We start from the raw sequence: 20,643 nt of genomic DNA, 5'->3' as shown, positions 1-20,643 counted from the left end.
CATTTCTGCAATTCTTTATTCCCTCACAGAGATTCTTATTGTTATCTGATATCATTTCTCTTTATCTTAAGAACATTAAAAAATATTTCCTGTAATATAAGACTTACAGCAGTGAATTGTTTTTGTCTTTATTTCACTTTATTTTTTAAAGATTTATTTATTTATTTTAGAGAAAGAGAGCACATGTGCAGGAGGAGAAGCAGAGGGAGAGGGAGAGGGAAAGAGAAGCTCAAGCTGACTTCCCTGCTGAGTGTGGAGCCTGACATGGGGCTCGATCCTGTGACCCTGAGATCATGACCTGAGCTGAAACCAAGAGTTGGATGCTTAACCAACTGCACCACCCAGTCTCTCCTCACCTTATTTTTAAAAGATATTTTTACTATGTATAGAATCCTTGTTTAAAAGATTGATTTTGCTATTTGTTTTCTTTTGGTACTTTAAAAATATCCTTCCAGCCTTCTGGTTGACATTGTTTTGGTGAGATGCTATCAGCAATTCTTATTGTTCCCTGTATGTTATGCATCTTTTCTCTAGGATTGCTTTAAAGACTTTATGTTTTAGAGCACCTGGGTGGCTCAGTGGGTCAAGCTTCTGCCTTTGGCTCAGGTCTTGATTCCAGGGTCCTGGGATCGAATCTCACATTGGGCTCCCCACTCGGCAGGGAGACTGCCTCTCCCTCTGCTCCTACCCCCATGCTCCCTTCCTTTTGCTTTCCAGCTGGCCTTGGGAAGCTAAAGTTGTTTCTGTTTTTAGTTTACATATAGCATGAAAGAAAAATCTACTCCCCAAATTGTGATTATTTGGTGTCTTCCAATACTTAATAAAACTGATTTTTGTTTTTCTTTCTTGTTTAGAATTACCTCCTCATTTGCTACAGATTCTGAATCTGCTGAATGTTTCCACTTGCTTTCCGAATAATATTCCTGCCTACTTTCAAAGGGACACTTAGATTATTTTCCACTCTTCAACTTAACTTTTCATTCATTCAACAAACTGACGTCCATCACAGGCCAACTTTGTGCCACACAAGAGGCTGAGGGTAGGCCTTTCAATGACAGATAAGCATGTTCTGACTTTTTTTTTTGAAGATTTTATTTATTTATTTGACAGAGAGAGATCACAAGTAGGCAGAGAGGCAGGCAGAGAGAGAGAGAGGAGGAAACAGGCTCCTCACCAAGCAGAGAGCCCTATGTGGGGTCCAATCCCAGGACCCTGGGACCATGACCCGAGCCAAAGGCAGAGGCTTTAACCCACTGAGCCACCCAGGCGCCCCGTGACTCCTTTATAAATGGAAAATCAGGACAGTGGCTTCACTGGTGTGTTTCTTGCATAAAACCTTGGTGTTGTTTTGCGGTTTTGTTCATACTCTTATCCAAATTCTCTCAAGGCCCATAGAGTATAGGGCTGACCATGAAATACATCAGTTTGGATGTTTCACTACATTTCAGTATGTCTTCTTTTTTAGTTTCTTTTATTGTTATTATTTTTTGCTATAATATAATTAGATTTTATCTAACTATTGTGGACCTCGTGATCCCAGTGCAGGTGTGAGATATAGATAACTTGAGCCTATGTGTGTGCAAACACACACTCCTGTTTACTATCTCAGATCTTATGTATAAAATTATTTCAGACTGTCTTGCAGTTGCGATGCCCTTGGTGTAAAGATCTCTTCATATTAAACAAAGACTAAGTGTGTATGAGTGAAGGTTTGGGAGCTTTGGTCTAATTCTGGCTGAGTAAGGCTCAAAGCAAATCATTTACTCACATGCGGTAATTTTTGCTTCATATGTAAAATAAAGAAAATAAACTGCCTTCTGTTTATGAGACCTATGACCAAAACAAGACCAAATCATGATATTAGTGAGCGTAATAATCATGAGGATAATTACATATGTTGACAGTTGAATTGCTAGTCTCTATTCTGAACACATAATGTGAATTAACTCACTTGGTTCTCTGGCAAGGGTATGATAGGTATAATATTAATATCTCCATTTTACAGATGGGGAAACTGAAATACAGATAATTTAGGTGACTTACCCAGGATTAACATGGCCAGCATGACGTAAACCTAAGATTTCAACTCAGGCCAACTCAAGGGATCGAAAACTGCCTTTACACAAAAAATTGCTTTTTATTTATTTTTATTTATTTTTTTAAATTTTTTTAAAGATTTTATTTATTTATTTGACAGAGAGAGATGACAAGCAGGCAGAGAGGCAGGCAGAGAGAGAGGAGGAAGCAGGCTCCCTGCTGAGCAGAGAGCCCGATGCGGGGCTCAATCCCAGGACCCTGAGATCATGACCTGAGCCGAAAGCAGCGGCTTAACCCACTGAGCCACCCAGGCGCCCCCCAAAAATTGCTTTTTAGATGCTGAATTTTAAAAATGTGCTTCAGAATTCTAGAAGGTGTGTATTTACTAAACAGAATACTGGCTAGTCTTTACACTAATCTAAAATCTCAGCCTGCGTTTCAGAGGATGTGTTTTCCCCTCCAACTTAATTTAATTACATCTGGAGCTGTTCAGATAGCCATCCATCACCATCACATTTTCTGGGGCAGCTGTCATATTAAAGAAATTGCATCTATCACCCTCAAGGCACATAAAGACACAGCTAATAGACTCCTCTCCCTTGACTGTGCTTTTGCTCCAGCTGTTGCCTTATCTCCCCCCTTCCATTCACAGCCAACTTGGCCTTTCAGACCCTATCTTCCTGGGCTTTCTCCTTCCCTTGACATTGTTAACCACTTCCTGCTCTTTAAGCCCTCTGTGGCCCACTGATGGCCTCTGACTCTGTCCTATCTCGTTCCCCCTCTTTGGGTCTTCTTTCTCATTTCAGGCTTTATGCTTACCATAATCTAGAGTGATTTTTGGGTCTGCCTCTTCTGCACACTTGGAGCTTTCTGAACCCAGGAATCTTTGCACTGGCTCCCCACCCTACCCCCAACCTGGCTCGATGCCAGGAGAGGAGAAGCTACTCATGAAATGGTGTACAACATTACTTGAAATAGCTCGTATTAAGAATATTGGCAGGTAATCCCCTAATGCTCCTTGGAGATGGTAAAGAATCCTATTCCAGGAAAATCGTGGATATTACTATCAAGGGAAGGTTTTCTCCACATTTGGGAGGCTGTGCACATTTAAAGACCCAGAGTAAGAGTGCTGTGGAGAATAAGTGATTAAATTTATTGGAGAAATGGAGATAGGATGCCATATTGAGAGAAGAGGGTCCGCAGAGTCTCATCTCTACTCTTCCTGAACTAAGGTTCCTTCTCTCTCAGAGAGCAAATGTGTTCAAAAATTCCTTTGAGCATCTGAAATATTCTGACAAGCAAACTGTTAGCTCTTCTTCCCAAAACATACTGTGGTGAAGATCTTTGGTATTAGACATTTAACATATTTGACTTTGGTGATTGGACAACTACACCCAAATGTGACTGAGTTCATCTTCATGATGTCTGTGATCTCAGTAAAGCACAACCTTGAATTGTCCCCATCTGCCCCAGGGCAGGAGAGCAGGCAGGGCTGCATAAAGCTTGGCTCCTGGAGGTGCATCAGCTTCCAAGAGGGTTTATCCTGCTGGTTGGACTTTCTCTTTCTGTGTCTATGGGAAAATATACACAATAGTGCTGTTTGGATATTGCTGAAGTTCTGGTGGATACAATCCTCACAGTGTCAGATGATAATAGATGCATTTTAAAAGATGTAATATTTTTTTAAAAGATGTTGTCTATTGAGAGACAGCACACACAACCTTTTGGAGTAGCAGAGGCAGACGGAGAGAGAGAACCTCAAGCAGACTCTATACCCAGCAGAGAGTCCCACACAGGTCTCAATCTCACGACCCTGAGATCACCACCTGAGGGAAAATCAAGAGTTGGATACTCAAGCACCCAGGTGCCACAAGAATAATCTTATCAATCCAGAAAACTGACTGACAGTCTTACCCTAAGTCACAAAAAGAATTAAACTAAGAGTTGCTTAGAAATATGACAGTAGTTTGCGGCGACATCTAAAACAATACTAGCAATCAGCTCCATATTAGTTACTCATGTAAGTGACCTATTTATTGGTCCTGAAGTCTTGTGGTAAGCTGCTCAACGAACAGAAATGATGACCTCCCAGGCACAGTTGCCACACTCATGGTCTTGCAAATAGTCCTGGATCCCTCAGAAATAATTCTTTATTCCAAGTCTGATTCGGTACCCCATTGGCATCCCTCCACCCTTCCCCACTCCCATTCACAGGCTTTTTGACTCAAACTGAATGACATCACCAGCTTTCCTGGTTCTCTGGCTTGCAGATGGAAGATCATGGGACTTGTTAGTTTCCATAATTGCGTAAGCTGATCCTATAATAAATCTCATCTCTATCTACATCTCTCTTTCCTACTGGTTCTGTTTCTCTGGAGAACACTAATACATCAACTTAACAGTTACATGACCTTGGAAAGTTGTTAAACCTCTCCGTGACAATTTCCTAATATCTAAAGTGAAGATGATAATATTATCACGTGATTGCTATAAAGATTAATGATCGATGACTGGCACATAGGAAATGTGTTTGTCACCATTGCTACCAGAACAACAGCACTGTGATCGTCCTCTTAGGGAGGGGAAGGCCTGGATGGCCCTGCCACCGACATACTTCTATCCCAAGTTTTCCCTCTTTGGGAAAGAATGCTGCAGACTAGTGTAACCAGTCAAGATATTGTTTTTAAGTCCTCTGGGACAGTATGCTTTGCAATTTATTGAACTGGGGCAGACGATGGTGTGAAAACACTGTGAACACTCATAGTTGATGAATGACTAGGAGTGAGTCAGGAACAGGCAGTGGGGCTCGGGGAGAGCAGCTAATGCTTATGGAGAACCAACCATGCGCAGGCACTGTGCTAGGTGAGGCACTACTAAGGTCAGAATTTTCTGGGGGAGAAAGCTAATTATGAGGGGAACAATTAAAATGAGTAAAACAAACCACTGTACAACGTAAAGGTAATAACAGTTGTTCATAGTGTTTTTATATACATTATCTTATTATAGACTCAATGTGGGATAATGGTATGATACCATGGTATCATGGTATCATATCCTTATGGGTGAGGAAAGTGAATTTCAGAAGGATTAAATGTACCAAGGACCACATAAGTAGCAGAGGCAATGTTATTCCGTGAAGAAGCTGTGCTTCTAAATTGAGGACTGTGCTCTAAATTGGAGATGACAAAGAGGTTTTATCCCAAATCAATTGTTGTTAGTGTTCCAGAGCGAGGAGGAGTCCGAGGCTTCATCTGGTGTGTGTGTGTGTGTGTGTGTGTGTGTGTGTGTGTGTGTGAAGAGTCCTGTCATCAGCTAGTGATATCTGCCTTGGCATGGGGGGATGATGAGTTGTCATCCTCATATAAATATTAAAATATCTTAGGTCTGTGTCTTGTTTGCTTGAGTGTAGATAGAGCAGGATCTAAGATTAAACATGACAGGAGGCCACAGGAGCCTGCTTCCCCCTTTCTCTCTCTGCCTCTCTATTAATACTGCTTTTACAACCTGGTATTGTAAATACATTTTTGAAACAAAAACACCACTTTTCCTTCTTTCCTTCCTTCCTTCCTCCACTCCCCCCCCCCTCCATCTTCTTAGACATAGAGAGAATAATTTGTAAGACTAATTCAGAGATAGTGATATCCAGTCGAATTTCTAACTCTGGTCTTGGGGAAGTCCCACAACCTACTAAGTTTTATCTTTATGGAAGGGAAGCCAGATTGAGTAAGATACTCTATCAGTTCAGAGAAGTTGTGAAAGGCCACCAATATAAATAGAATAACTTCACCTCGAATTTAAAATGACATCAAGATCCTCAACTAAGCAGCCCTAACTGCAGGGCAAGTCAACACCTGCTTCCCCATGAAAGAAAAAGGCGAACCACCAACTTTGCGTATTTTTACTGTCTGATCTCCACATGAATGTGGTCCATGGGCTAGCCTTCGCTTAGCTAGCCCTGGAAAACCACTTCACCCCCTCTGTGGCCTGGAAAATGACAACCACATGTTGTTCCAGTCTTTCCTCTCAGTTTTATTTTCCAGGTCTTAATTCATGATTACCCTCTGGGTTTCTGTAATGGTAAGGGAATGTTTTCAATTGAAACAGGAGTTCCTGCCAAAATGAAGGGACATGAAAACATGATTCTTCATCACATTTTTGGTAAATCCTCTGCTCTCCATTTGAGATTCAGAATTTGGGAGTTCAATTACAAGAGCACTTTCAAGGGCTGCTTATAAAAACAAAAATGTTTATCTTAAGTCGCAGGCCATCTTTGTATGAGCCCGAGTGTTAAGATTGTGTAGATACAATTTTTTAAGGAAGACTTGTGAATGGAAATAGATGAAGAATATAGAAAAAGAAATGCTTTTCTCAAATCATTGTTTAACTACTATTATGAAATGAGCCGATTTCAGTAGAACATTCTAAGTTATGGTTGCTGGTAAACACTTGAGACAAATTGTCTTTATTAACGATAAGAAAAGAGGATTCTCAAGTTCTTACAAATTAAGAATCTTTTGACAGTCCCCCGGAAATTTTGATGTAGAATCATTTCTCTTTTTTTCCCTCAACTCCTTCATTCCTGAGTATCATTAACATGAAAGCCCATTTTGTTAAGCCCATGTGCTTAACAAAATGGACATGGAGATGTACGCTGATCAAAATGTATGCTAAGGGAAACTTCAGTTTTTTCTTGGATTTAATCTGTATTTGAGTAGAGGTCTGTAACCAATAAAGTGAATGAGGACAAGAGCTAACCTATGTCTAGCACTTCCTATGTACCAGGAATTGTGCTGGAGATTTAGATATAATATCTCATGTCTTACATCTTAAAGAGACAGATCATTTTATTTGCTCATTTTTAAAGCCATGAAGCTGAACCCCTGAAAGGTGAAGGAATTTGTTGGTCACACAATTTATAGGTATTACCTTATAAAATATAAGACTTCAAATATAGATTCAAAAATAGATAGAATCCAATCCAGACTTTTTGCTTCAGGTCTAGTAAAACTGCCAGGAAAAGTTCTTTCTATTTGATTATAATCTTAAAAGAGATGGATAACAGATAAAACTAAAGATCTTTGAGAGACAGAACTAAATTCATGTTGGCTCAAGCTTCTGAAATCTCCACGGGGCCCTATGAAGTCCTGAAGAGAGATCTTTCTGCTAGCTAGTAGCTGAAGAGAGAAAAGTAGTCAAGTTTCCTAAATCCCAGACTAGTGAATTTTCTTTTAATGATAAGAGTTTATTACTGGGTAGTTATGTTTTAAAATTACATCAAGGTAAAAATAATATCATTATGTGATTCTCAGAAACTAAACTGGGGCTTATAACTGTATCCAGCGGAGCTTATTTTCATGTTCCCAGTCACATCTTCTCAGGGACACAGTGTAGCCCATGGAATGTCAAGGTACGGCTAAGCAAATGACTCATCAGGATTGAGATAAGACTGAATACAATGTATTTAAGTTTTCAAAATTATTATTATTATATTATTAAATGATCAAGAAAAGCCATTACCTACTCCTGAATGTGCTAAACATTCAGGAAAAGTACGAAGAAAAAAAACCCATCCACAAATCTGTCACATAGAGATGCTCACTCCACTATTTCATTTAGAACTTATGATTGACATAATTCTAGGCTTTACTGTATGCATGTGTAGTATATATATTTTTTTTTTCACAAAAATGGGATTATAGGGTGCCTGGGTGGCTCAGTGATTTAAGCCTCTGCCTTCGGCTCAGGTCATGATCTCAGGGTCCTGGGATGGAGCCCGACATCGGGCTCTCTGCTCGGTGGGGAGCCTGCTTCCCCCTTTCTCTCTCTGCCTGCCTCTCTGCCTGCTTGTGATCTCTGTCTGTCAAATAAATAAGTAAAATCTTTTTAATAACGGGATTATAGTTTGTATGTTATTTTAAAATGTATCTTTGTCACTTAACAGTGTGTTGGCTATGGAGTAATTGTAAGTTAGGGCATACAGATGTAGCATAATCCTTTTTTTTTTGGCTATTGCATTTTATTTAAATTCACCTCTTAATATATTTAATGATTCTAAATATGTTAACACATGACACTTGTGAATTTATAGCCAGGTGAGTCATTATGGAACATGTAAGTTAGTCTGCCTAGCATGTCCGGAAGATGGAAGTTATTCAGTGCACTAGGATCATTCAGACTCTTAACTTGATTTAATATCCTTCAGTGTGTATTCAAATGGCTTTAAAATTAATTTCATTCAAAAAAAATCTTTCCCCGATATTGGACCTCTTCTTATCAGCTAACATATATACATACATATATATATATGTATATATATATATATATTTTAGTGAGCTGAAATGCTCCTATCCAGCACATATAAAATAAACTGGAAATCGTGTTTAAATGCTCTTATATGTTAAAAAGGAAACATTTCAGTAATACATTTGAAGTGCTTCTTTCATTTTTTAAAAAGACATCACATGAAAACACTTCTCTCTGGGAACTGGTATTTTGCCTACATAAATACAACCACATGAGGGTTATTTGCTGGTCTAGCATGATCGTTTTTAATGGCTTTATAGTATTTCCTTTTGAGGCTGTAGCATGATTTATTTAATTACTCTTCTATGGTTAGACATTTATATTTTTACAGACCTCCTGAAGCCAACAGAGCCTAAGGGAAATCAAGGGTTTAGGATGAATCAGTTTAAGAATGAAAACTTGGTTGATCATCACGGAAAGTATTATAATGTGGCCCAGAAAATCTGGGTACTGTTGGCTTAATAAATCCAATGTTATTAGGCCCTAAGAAACAAGAACAAAGCTAAATAAATAGGAAGTGAATCTGTCATGCAGACCACATTTACTGTTTCAAGCAAGGGTGGGGTACAGAGTAGAAAATTAATCCTTGGGATTCAGCTACATTGGATTTTAGGAGAGCTCAAGCTGTAGCCTGGAGGTGAAGAAGCTAGTGTTAAGTTTTTCTCCCTCCCTATACTTGGTTCCCCTTCCTCAACAGCAGCATGGATACACACACACCCAACAGAGACCTTGGTCTAAATATCTTCCTGTCCTCCAAACTATGAAGTCTACAGCAAGTAAAATGAAAGGAATGTGAAAATGTCAATGGCATTTTAGCTGACTGGTTTTCACTTTGACTTCACAGGAACATTTCAAGGAAAGAAGGAATCTGTTGCCCCAGCACCGGGACTGCCACAGCTGAAGAAGCTGAGGTAGAAAATGACAATGCTCTTTTAGGGCAAAAGACAGAAGAGCTGATCAGCTTTTCCTTACCCTGCACAAAGTCGAACCGAGAAGAAAAAAGGGATATTTCATCTTCCCCTCTGTTATGTATTGGGTTGTGTCCCCCTCAAATTTATATGTTGAAGTCCTAAGCCCCTGGTGCCTCAGAATGCGACCTTATTTGGAAAAAGGCTTGCTGTGGATGTAATGAGTTAAGATGAGCTTCCTAATTCAGTCTGACCGGTGTCCTTATAAAAAGTGGAAATTTGGGGCGCCTGGGTGGCTCAGTGGGTTAAGCCGCTGCCTTCGGCTCAGATCATGATCTCAGGGTCCTGGGATCGAGTCCCGCATCGGGCTCTCTGCTCAGCAGGGAGCCTGCTTCCTTCTCTCTCTCTCTGCCTGCCTCTCAGTGTACTTGTAATTTCTCTCTGTCAAATAAATAAATAAAATCTTAAAAAAAAAAAAAAGTGGAAATTTGGACACAGACATGCACACAGGGAGAGCACCAGGTGTGGAAGGAGGCAAAGATCAGGGTGATGCAGCAGAAGCAAAGTAATGCCCAAGATTCCTGGAAACCACAAGAAGCTAGGAGAGAGACAGTGGACAGACTCTGCCTCACAGCTGTCTGAAGGAACCAACCTTGCTGACACCTGGATTGCAGATTCCTAGCCTTCGGAGTGTGACACAGTAAATTCCTGTTTTTCTCAGCCTCCCAGTTTGTGGTACTCTGTTGTGGCAGCCCTCATGGGCCACCACGTCCTGCTCCCAAGTCCGAGAGTCACCAGGATTAAGAGACTGCCATTTGCGGGTGAGAGAGGGGACACTGAGTAGAGAGCTGTCATGGGCTTGCTGGCTGTGCCAGAGAGCAGGGCGCACGCCCGACCCTGTCAGCTGAAAGCTTGGCCATACCCATCACCGAACAGGAAAGTCATCTAAGTATGCCCAGGAAAAGCAGTTGAAACGCAAGCAGGCCAGAGCAGTATTCTGTCCTGTACAGAAATAGATTTTTACCTTGCACACACATAGAGGATGTTAATTTCGTCAAGTGATTTTTTTTGTATCCAACCAGTTGTGCGTGGTCCCTGCTTTTAAAGACCCTTCATGAGCCTAATTTCCAGATGCTGACGATGCTCTCAAAAGAGAGCACCTGAGCATCTGAGAACAGCTTCTGAGGCTAGAGGGGTGGTTCCTTAATGAGACTAAGGTTGCTTCTCGGTCTGATTGCACATTGTTCATTTCAGTCCTTTCAGAGTGTCTCTGTAGCAATGGCAACATTGGAGGTAAGCTGTGACTATGAAGAGAAAAGAGCGCCTTAAGGCTGAGAGATTTCTACAGAACTGAATCCGCACGACATGTGTCTATAAACTGGCCTGTGCTCAGTCGGTTCAGCCCACCTTCCCCCTGATGCTCAGACCCTCAGAGCCTCTGGAGCTCTGGTCTCCTCCTGCTCTAATCCATCCTTCCCGGCTCCGATCGGTCTCCTGTCTCAGGGTCATCTGCCCAGGCCACTCCTCTCCTCAAAGACCCAGCTCTCCAGGCCCTCGGCATCCATCCCAACTTAAACTCCAGTCTCTTTTCCTTCCCACTCTCTTCTCCAGTCCCTGCCATCTCCTTGCACTGGACTCCATGACATCCCCTGAAAGAGGCTATGTGTCCTCAGGACTCTAATTCTTTTGTTCAGACCGCTCTTTTTTGGAAATGTCCTCTCTCCCATTCTTTTCATTGTGAAATGCTGCTATCTCTTCACATTCAAGTGCAGACACCTTCTCTGTGAGGGCTGCTCAAATCCTGTCAGGCAGGACAGACTGTACATTCATCTGGGCTTTCGTACGGCACTGTCTGTTTTGTTAGAGTGATATATTTCATCGTGTTATCATTTTTAGCCATTTGCTTATCTGTTTGTTTCCCCCTGAAAATGAGTTTCCTGAGTATAATGTGGGGTCTTGTTTGTCCATGTAAGCTCAGGGCTTGGCATAGGGTCTGGTATGCACTGCACATCTAGGAAATGCTTGTTGACTTGCATGAAAGGACCAGCAAGGCTATGTGCCTCCAAGATGAGGGAACTTTTCACTAGAAACAAGAAGACAGTTTGACTCTGAAGGCCTGGCTCTCTTTCTACAGAGATTTCACTGAACCTCAATTTAAAGCATTCAGTGGTGAGGTTGTAGGAGGCTTCACGTATCACACATCAGCTTACACTGGAAGAGCAAAGAAAGGGCAAGGCCTTCAGGAGCCTTTCCATGCTTCTGAGGATGGGCAGCTCTATCTGAAGCAGGCTTCCTAAAACTTAGGCTGAAGGAATATACAGACCAGTAGCCTCCAAAGGCAAGAGAGGTTACTGAGTGGTTGGCTGGGTTTCTAGCTTATGTTCCAGTCCCCTCTAATTCTATTCACAGCTCAGATAGCTTAAACATTTTAGGACATAAACCTTCAGGCATGGCTCAAACAATATTTTAAGATACGTGTCTTCATCTGTCTTTCCCTTCTGCTCGTCCTTTGAGTTGGCTTTATTTTTAAGCATTTCTTCCCGTGTGGGTGTCAGGATCACCAGAGAAGAGCACCACCTACAGGTGTGCCGAGCACATGTTGTGTGGCTGGACCTGGATGCCCACTCCCACAGCCGTAGGTGGCGGCCCTCCATGCCAGGCAGACAACAGATGTCCAACGTAGTATGTGCAGGGCTGAGCACAGTTCAGACAGACTAGAGCAGATCAGCAAAAGGCGACTCTTCTTTCTGTTCACCCTTCCCCACAGTCTGTTTTTCCCATCTTTTTTTCTTGACATTTCAAAGGTCTGCGAACAACTGGTTTTGCCTTTTTTTTTTTTTTTTAGAGTATTCACATAAATATTTTTAAAGATTTTATTTATTTATTTATTTATTTAGGAGAGACAGAGAGAGTCAGAGGCAGAGAGAGAAGAAGGCTCCCTGTTCCCGGCCTGATGTGGGACTCAATCCCAGGACCCTGGGATCATGACCTGAGCCGATGGCAACCACCCAACCAACTGAGCCAGCCAGGTACCCAATTGGTTTTGCTTCTTAAATAAGTTACTAGAGGCTACTTATACAAATGCTGAAATTGGAATTTTAGAGAAGTCTTATTTATACTTGGTAATCATAGATGCTGAATACTGTCCTAATATCCATAAATATGACTTGTAAAAATGACATTAGATCCTATTATAAGAGCAATATGGCTACCAACTATCACTTTATTAAGAACTTGCTTTTTGTGTAAGATTTTGGAAAGTGTACTCCAGGAGCCCACCTAATTCTGTGTGTGAGAATTTTTACAATTTTTATTCACTTTTAATTAAGTAAAGCATTGGGCATTTAAAAAAATTTTTTTAAGATATTTTATTTATTCATTTGAGAGAAAGAACGTGGAAGAGCACGAGCCAGGGGGAGGAGCAGAGGGAGAACGAGAAGCAGACTCCTCGCTGAGTGGGGAGCCTTACTCGGGGCTCCATCTCAGCACCCCAGGATCATGACCTGAGCCAAAGGCAGACATTTAACCAAATGAGCTACCCAGGTACTACAACACTGGGCATTTTCATAGACAAGGTCCAGTGCTGAATCAAGGCATACATCTTATTATTCCATTTATTCCTCAAGAGTTCGAGGTATGATTATCTCCAATTGACATATCTTGTTCAAGATCATACAGTTAGAAAGTGGCAGAACCCACGTTAGCTCTCAGGTTTGTATGATGCTATGTCATGCCTTTTCCTCTTGGGTATAAGAACCTTTAAAAAAATATTTGGACTTTTGGGGCACCTGCGTGGCTCAGTCCGTTAAGCATCTGATTTGATCTCAGCTCAGGTCTTGATCTCAGGGTGGTGAGTTGAAGCCCTGTGTTGGGCTCCATGCTGGGCATGGAGCCTACTAAAAAGAAAAAAGAAAAAAAAAAAGGAAAAATATATATGTGGACTTTCAAATTCACAGACTTCCCACTCACACATTTCTAGATTAGTCAGTCACTTTCTGCTTTGAAAACTATTTGCTCTACCTCTAGGTTTTCACTGGGGAAAAAAAAAAAGAGAGAGAGAGAGGGAGAGAGAGAGAGAGGGAGAGAGAGCGTGCCAAGAAATTGAAAAGTGAAAGGAAAGAGAAATTTTTGGGCGTTTCATTAAATAACACAGGTTCTTAAGTGTTCCTATGAGATAAGGAAAGCAAGCCGGTGCCAGACTTGAAAAGGAAACTGCACACAGCCCTGTGTTGCCAGCCTGGGAAGGACCGCGGTGGTGGAGAGCAGGAAATGCAGCCTGCCAGGGAAAACTATGACTCAGGGCGCAGACAATTGCCTCCTGAAAACCTAAGTGAAGATATTCTCTGTAGAGTCTGGCGAAAGAGCAAGTGGGAATTTCCTACGAATCTCTCTAGAGAGAGAGAGGGAGCGAGTCCTTCTCTGCACGGGAGTGGCAGGGAGACAAACTGCTGGAGTGAAGGGAGCAGCCCCTTGCATGTACAGAAGGTCCTCAGAACACTTGCAGCAAAGCCAGGAGCTGGGGCCACTGGAGGGCTTCTTGTTCCCTCTCTAAATCACAGTATCAGTGCTGTGTACTTGGATGAAAAATAACATTTGGAGAAGATGACAGTTAAGAGTATGGTCTCTGGGCGGCCCAGTCAGTTAAGCCTCTGCCTTTGGCTCAGGTCATGATCCCAGAGTCCTGGGATCGAGCCCTGCATCCAGCTCCCTGCTCAGTGGGGAGCCTGCTTCTCTCTCTGCCTCTGCCTGTCTGTCTGCTCTGCCTGCCTTTCTGCCTGCCTTTCTGCCTGCTCTATCTCTCTCTTTCTGGCAAATAAATAAATAAAATCTTATTAAAAAAAAAAAAAAGAACTGAAAGTTGGACTCTGGGAGGTATTTACAGCATCACTGCTCACGGTTGCCAAAAGATAGAAACAACTCAAGGGTCCATCGCTGGATTCAGTGGGTGAGCAGGCAACTAAAATGTGATATAGACACACAAGGGAATATTATTCAGCCTTAACAAGGAAGGAAATTCTCGCACATTACAACATGGATGGAACTTGGAGACACCTTGCAAAATGAAACAAGCCAATCGCAAAAGGACACCTATTATGATTCCACTTAATGAAGCACCTGGAGGCAGAAAGTAGAATGGTGATTGCCAGGGGCTGCTGAGAGGCGGAAACAGGGCACAGTTCAAAGAGGTTCCAAGTGAGGAAGATAACAACAGTTCTGCACATGGACAGGGGTGAAGGTTGCACAAATACGTGAATGTACTTAATGCCACAGAACTGTACACTTAAAAATGGTTTAAATGGTAAATTTTATGTCTTGTATTTTTTACCACAATAAAAAGAGAGAGAGAGATGAAATCATTTCTGTGGACTTGGTATTCTGCAACTTGCATTGCACGCGGTGGGGTTTGCAACATATAGAGTGCCCTGGGCTCTTCTCAGAATTTTAGATGCAAAGCTATTGATCCATTTCTGGGCAACCTTTCAAATTATGAAAGATTAGGGACACCTGGGTGGCTCAGTACAAGTAAGCATCTGACTGTGGCTCAGGTCAAGATCTCAGGGCCCTGGGATCGAGCTCTGTGCTTGGTGGGGAGTCTGCCTCCCCTGCCTCTCTCCCTCTGCCCCTGCCCCTGCTCATGCTTGCATGCTCTCTCTCTCAAATTAATAAAGTCTTTTAAAAAATAAATAAATAAAAATAAAGTCTGTCTTCTTATAGTCAGCATAATTATTCAAGATTCATCCACGTTGTTAAGTATATTGGGCATTCATTCCTTTTAATTGCTGAATAGTAGTCCACTATATGGAAATACTACAATTTCTTTTTTTTCTAAGATTGTTTTTGTTTGTTTGTTAATTTGAGAGCGCTTGAGTGGGGGGAGGTGCAGAGTGAACCCCATTTCGAAGTGGGCTCCATTTCTCTCTTATTTCTAGGATAATTGTCAGGAGATACAATTTAAATAATGTGCTTCAGGTTTCCTAAAGAACAGGTGACATGGAATTATAAAGCAAAGCAGAAATTTTGAAACGGAATGTCAGTTGAAGCCAAATTACCACTGATTTGGTGGTAATTGATAGTGAACATGTCTCTGGAGTACGCATCAAGTTAATTTACAAGTCAAGTGACTGACTTGATCCCACTTAAATTAAAGAGTGTATGTCCATGCTGGCAGTTCTAGTCCAATCTCGGGAGTTTATTATTTTAAACCAACTATGCTAGAGGATTTTAGACAATTAAACTGATGTTTGAGAAGCAACAATTAACACTGAGAACGAAAGAATAAATTCATAAAACAGTTTTTGAGGTTCTATTCCCATCAGTACAACAGATGTTGAGAAAAGGTGTGCAATTGGCAAGGTCCGGTCCTGGGTGCACGTCACCTTCTGACATGACTACCAACTGCTGGCTCTCTCTGTATGTCTCACAGCCGGACTAATCAAGACAGAAGTGGGTATTGATCATGGCCCTGCCTTCTCTGCTGGGCAGACCTCACGTGTATCACATATACAAGCCGACTACGATGGTTGGTAGACCTTTCTCAGAAAGGGCAGTGGCTAGGGTAGGTCCTCCCAGTGGAATGGGCTCCTATGTAACCCAAAAACCATTTCACATTCATTATCTGGCCTAAGCCACACACAAACACAAATTCATGAAGGCTTCAGTCGCTCCATATACCTATTTGCTACTCATGTATCTCTTGGGGTAGTACCCACTCATACACTACCCGGTTTTTATTGGGTGGGTTCTTTTCTTATTGGTGAGTTTTGAGAGTATTTTTTATTTAAAAAAAAAATTCTGGATATAACTCCTTTATCAGATACGTGATGTGTAAACATTTTTGCCCAATCTGTGGCTTATTCTTTCCTTTTTTTTTTTTTTGTAGATTTATTTACTTATTTGAGAGAGAGTGGGGGTGTAGAATGCAGGGGACAGGGAGGGGCAGAGGGAGAGGGACCATGACCTGAGCCAAAATCAAGAGTTGGACCCTTCACTAACTGAGCCACCCAGGCACCCCTCTTCTCATTTTTTTAAAGACTATTTTATGAACAAGACCCTTTATCAGATGTATCCGAGTACCTAAATGTGCCTACTTGACACCCAAAGTGCCTAAACATCCGCTTTGTTAACTGCAAATAGTTCCATACGAATATACGTAGGGACCCTGTGTCTACAGGCCCATAGGATGGGGCAGGATTCATGTACTTCTATGTAACCCAAATGCTTGCCAACGCCTTTGAGAAAAAACTTCCCACCTCCTAACCCCTGTCTGTGGAGACGCAGAGTCCTCAGAATTCCTTGGATTCCTCAGGTGGGTGGTAGGCGGGGGCAAAATGGCTTCATGTCCTGGCTCCGCCTTGTGTCCCCACTCATCTGGTTCCTGAGTGGGTATCTGGCCCCCTGATCCCCTTCCCCACGTTATTTCAAACTCAGACCTGGATGCCCTCTATGAGTCCTACACACATTTTGTGCTGGTGGCCACCTCCACTGAGGTGCGGGGGAGACGTTTTCATCAAAACATGGGACCTAATTTTTAAGTTGCATGTGAGACATCCTTGTCCTTAAAAGCCCTTTCTTTGTCCTCACCGGAAAATCTTCACTGCCATCTTGTTCCAGGACCATCACAGAGCTGCCGATGGGCTTTTCTCTGTCTTTTTTCCTCCTCAGACACAGACCCACACAAAAGCACAGCATAGGTGGTGCATGACCTCTTGGGTTAGCATACCCACAACCTCAAGAGGCTCATCGATATTTTCCTGAATGAGTGCTCTCTGAGGTATTCCGGTGCCTGCTGAAATAATAACTTTACTCCCGATACGTTGCTATCTGTTTAGACAGGCACCTACTCTCACTTGTGCTTTCAAGCAAGACTTCCTCATCCTTATTGGAATTAAATACTAATTATCATTTAAGCTCTCCTGGTGACGGACGTACTTTTGGTATTGTAGATGGGGTGACATACTCAGCGGTGACATGGGTGTTTATAATTCTCCAGAAGAAGTCTTTCCTCTGGTATTCTGGCCCCTGGGACACATGCTGAACAGAACTTTTCAGCCCCTCGGTATCTGGGCCGATTTAGTGGTGAGCAGAGGAGAGCCTCTTGCTGGGCCGGCTGCAGTATCCTCAGCCCAGGGAAAATGACAGGCAGCTGGGATCCACTGCCGAGAGAGACTGCTCGGCAGTTCTAACCATGACCGATTAGTCTGCATTTCTCCCTGCCCATCTTGTCTTTGAATCCCTGGCAAAAGGAAGCACATCTGTGGAAGGCTTTTGGCAGAGCTGAGGTGTGGCGTAGTGGAGGGTGAGGAGTTTTGGGGAGAGGGAAGCTTTCTTGCTTCACCAGGACCTCAACTGTCTTGAGACAAACACAGCAGATCCACGAGGGAATACAGCACTTCTTGGTCCCACAGTCTGTGTGTTACTGGCCTTGAGTCAGGAGAGGGAGCCCCAAGTTCACGGTCTGCCCTGTACTGTAGTGTCTTCTCAGAAACCCCTGATCGATACCGATTTCTTCTCCTCAAGGCTGACGCCCTCAAAGGGAACTTCTGTACTGCTCTGGCAGAAGATGCTTAGATACGAACAAAGTCTTACATGATTTGGCCCTTTGTACTTTTTTAAACCTCCATGCATTTAGCTATGGTGACCTTGGGGCAGTTGCTAAATCCGAGACTTAGTTTCTGGAACTGTCAAACAGCAATAATGTAACCTGAGGGGTGTTGTGAGGAGGACTTATTTCCAATTACATACACACGGGGGTGCGGTGTCTGGATGGCAGCTAATGACAGGCCATAATAATGTAAGCCATAATAATGTAAATTCCCGAGGGGTTCAGTACAGAGACAGAAACCCAGCCAATTGGTACAGGCTGGCCAGGTGCCTGGAGAAGCTCCTAGGAAAATTGTATTTTCTCAGTGTAAGCCCTGAGAAAAGTCAGTGAGCTCACTATCTCATCTGAATTTCCCTTTCCCGCATGCTTCCTGGTTTTCCACTTGATGGAAATCACTCTATCTGCCACACCTGTTTCGGATTTAGCTTCAGGGGATGTGCGGTTCTGAGATGCAGAGCATCAAGAAAAGCAGATGATGGAATTCTGTATTAACAGGGCAGCAGGGCCAGGAGAAAACTTGCTTTTCTGACAAAATGGGGAGAAAACCCAGCTGGAGAGCAGAGATCTAAAGCAGAGTTCTTTCTCCCCATGGTGTTCGTACCCAGGAAGCAGACAGAGACCCCCAACTCCACGGACACAGGCATACATTTTAGCTGTCCAGGAAGAGTCAGAAGGGAAGGACTGCTCCTTAACACTGTCATCAGGCGTTCCCGGACTTCTCACCCTTAGCTTACGGGGGCATATAAATATTTTAAAATCCCTCAGGGTTGCGGAAGGGGGCAAGCAGAGGATCCTACAAGGAACTGGAATGAGTTCAGGGCAAACCCAAGAGCTGAAATATTCCCCTAGTTGCCCTGATAGCCAGTCAAATTCTAACTGTAGGGTCAGAGAGCCTGAGGGCACAGAGTAGGTGCATAGAAGCAGTAGAACCCTTTGTCCTAATTCCAGAGCCAACTGCCTGCCTCTTCCATTTTAATTCCTAAGAGGCTGTTCCATTTATTCTCCTGAAAGGTTTGCCTCCCCTCTACCATCTCACATATTCCACATGGCTTTTTGGATTTTAAGTTCCTTGAAGGCAGAGGCCAGAACCTATACGATTTTGCAGGCACATTTTACAAAGAACACCTAGTAGGCGCTCTGTAATTTTTAATACAGGCTTAATGAAATCAACTTGAAATTAAAACTGCTATGTTGACTTCTGTTTCATAAAAAAAAATTTATTTTCCAGGGTGAAATTTCAAGTAGAAAAATAACTTAATGCATAAATTAATTTTAAAAGTTAAAATCTTTGTCCTTTCAAAAAGAGTATCTTGCTTGTCAGTCACTTACAGAGCCTCTGCGAGTTGAAGAATGCCCAAAGTCCTTGTCAACATCGTCCATTCCCAGAGGCACAGGCTGAGAGATCTTCAGTTAGGGAGAGAATCTGTAAGTTTATCAAGGAAGAAAAAGCTCCTGAGGATTTCTGCTTGCACTATTGTCCAGGCACAGACGCTGAACTCCTTCGCTTTCAGGTACCGCACAATCCTTAGATAATATCTCTTCAGGTGCAGAAGGGTCCTGTGGTCCCAAGTGACGTTTTCCTCCTGCATGATGTCCTCCAGGATTTCCTCCAGATGTTCCTTCTGCCAGTGGAGTGTGGCAAGGAGGTTCTCGACAATGCTCTCATTCCATCCCGTGCTTGAGAGATTTCTCCTGAAAATATCAGAAGTCTTTTGGAACATCTCAAGGGTGACCAATACGATGTCCTCCTTCTGAAACTTCTGGGATTTCTGGATCTCCTCAGGGATCTTGAAGTTCATCCTGTCCTTGAGGCAATCTTTAGATGTTCCATTCAACTGTAGAAGGAGCTCCTGGCACTCCACACTGCTGCTGCTTAGTTGGAATCGAAGTAAGTTATAGTTCATGGCAAGAACCGTGGTGGAGAAATATACCAGGAGAGCAGTTTGGAGGATACACCTGCTGGTCATGATGAAGAGAGGAAGTCTTGCCTGCTACCGTCTAGGTGCTGAAGACAAGGCTTCAAGAGTCTGCAGTGTGAATGCCCTTCTTCCATGAGTGTGGCCTTATATACACAGAGGTCCTCTCTCTTTCAGAGGAATTTCCCACTTTCAGTTCTCCTTTTCAGTTCCCTTATGTCATTTAAATCAGTAGATCGTAGATTGTAGTATATCCTGGATCATAGTATATCCTGGATCGTAGTAGATCGTAGATCGTAGTAGATCGTAGATCGTAGTAAATCGTTCTAACTAGGGAACTATGCAGTTCCAAAAACATACCATCGTATTTAGTTCTAACATAGCTAAACATCTGATTTTCCATTCTCATGTAAACAACAACTCTAGAAAGAGATCTAGAAGGAAAATGGGAGGAAAAGTCAAGCAATCAGAGGATTAACTGTTTTTCATAGTTCTAAATATGGAACTATTTTAGCATACTTACATAGTACATAGTTCTAATTATGGAACTATGTAGTTCTAACTACATACCATCGTACATAGTTCTAACAAATCTAAACATTTGATTTTCTATTCTCATGCAGACAACTCTAGAAAGAGGTCTAGAAGGAAAATGGGAAGAAAAAGTCAAGCAATCGGAGGATGTTACTGTTGAAACACAGGATTCTATCTCAATATTTCTAAGGCTGTTTTTTTTTTTTAACCAGACTATAAAACATTTTAAGAGAAGAATCAGTAAAAATCAAGTTATGATTTTTATATCCTGCTTATATAGACAGAAACACATGGTTCTTTCTCAATATTTCTAAGGCTGTTTTTTTGTTTTGTTTTGTTTTTG

At 42.2% G+C, this 20,643-nt stretch overlaps 1 protein-coding gene across 1 annotated transcript; it reads right to left on the bottom strand.

Moving 5' to 3' along the window:
• Window positions 1-19,256: 19,256 nt before the first annotated feature.
• IFNB1 (interferon beta 1) lies at window positions 19,257-19,817 on the bottom strand. Its single transcript, XM_059412292.1, has one exon. It carries the CDS (start codon window positions 19,815-19,817, stop codon window positions 19,257-19,259), a length of 561 nt encoding a protein of 186 aa, XP_059268275.1.
• Window positions 19,818-20,643: the final 826 nt, after the last annotated feature.

Source organism: Mustela nigripes, chromosome 9 (assembly GCF_022355385.1).
Source record: "Mustela nigripes isolate SB6536 chromosome 9, MUSNIG.SB6536, whole genome shotgun sequence".
Classification (NCBI taxonomy): Eukaryota; Metazoa; Chordata; class Mammalia; order Carnivora; family Mustelidae; genus Mustela; species Mustela nigripes.
The sequence above is the reverse complement of the archived record's forward strand: the minus strand, read 5'-3'. Positions and strand labels throughout refer to the sequence as shown.

Excerpts from the sequence above, each read along its gene's own strand:
- IFNB1 (XM_059412292.1), bottom strand. The coding sequence starts at position 19,817 with ATGACCAGCAGGTGTATCCTCCAAACTGCTCTCCTGGTATATTTCTCC.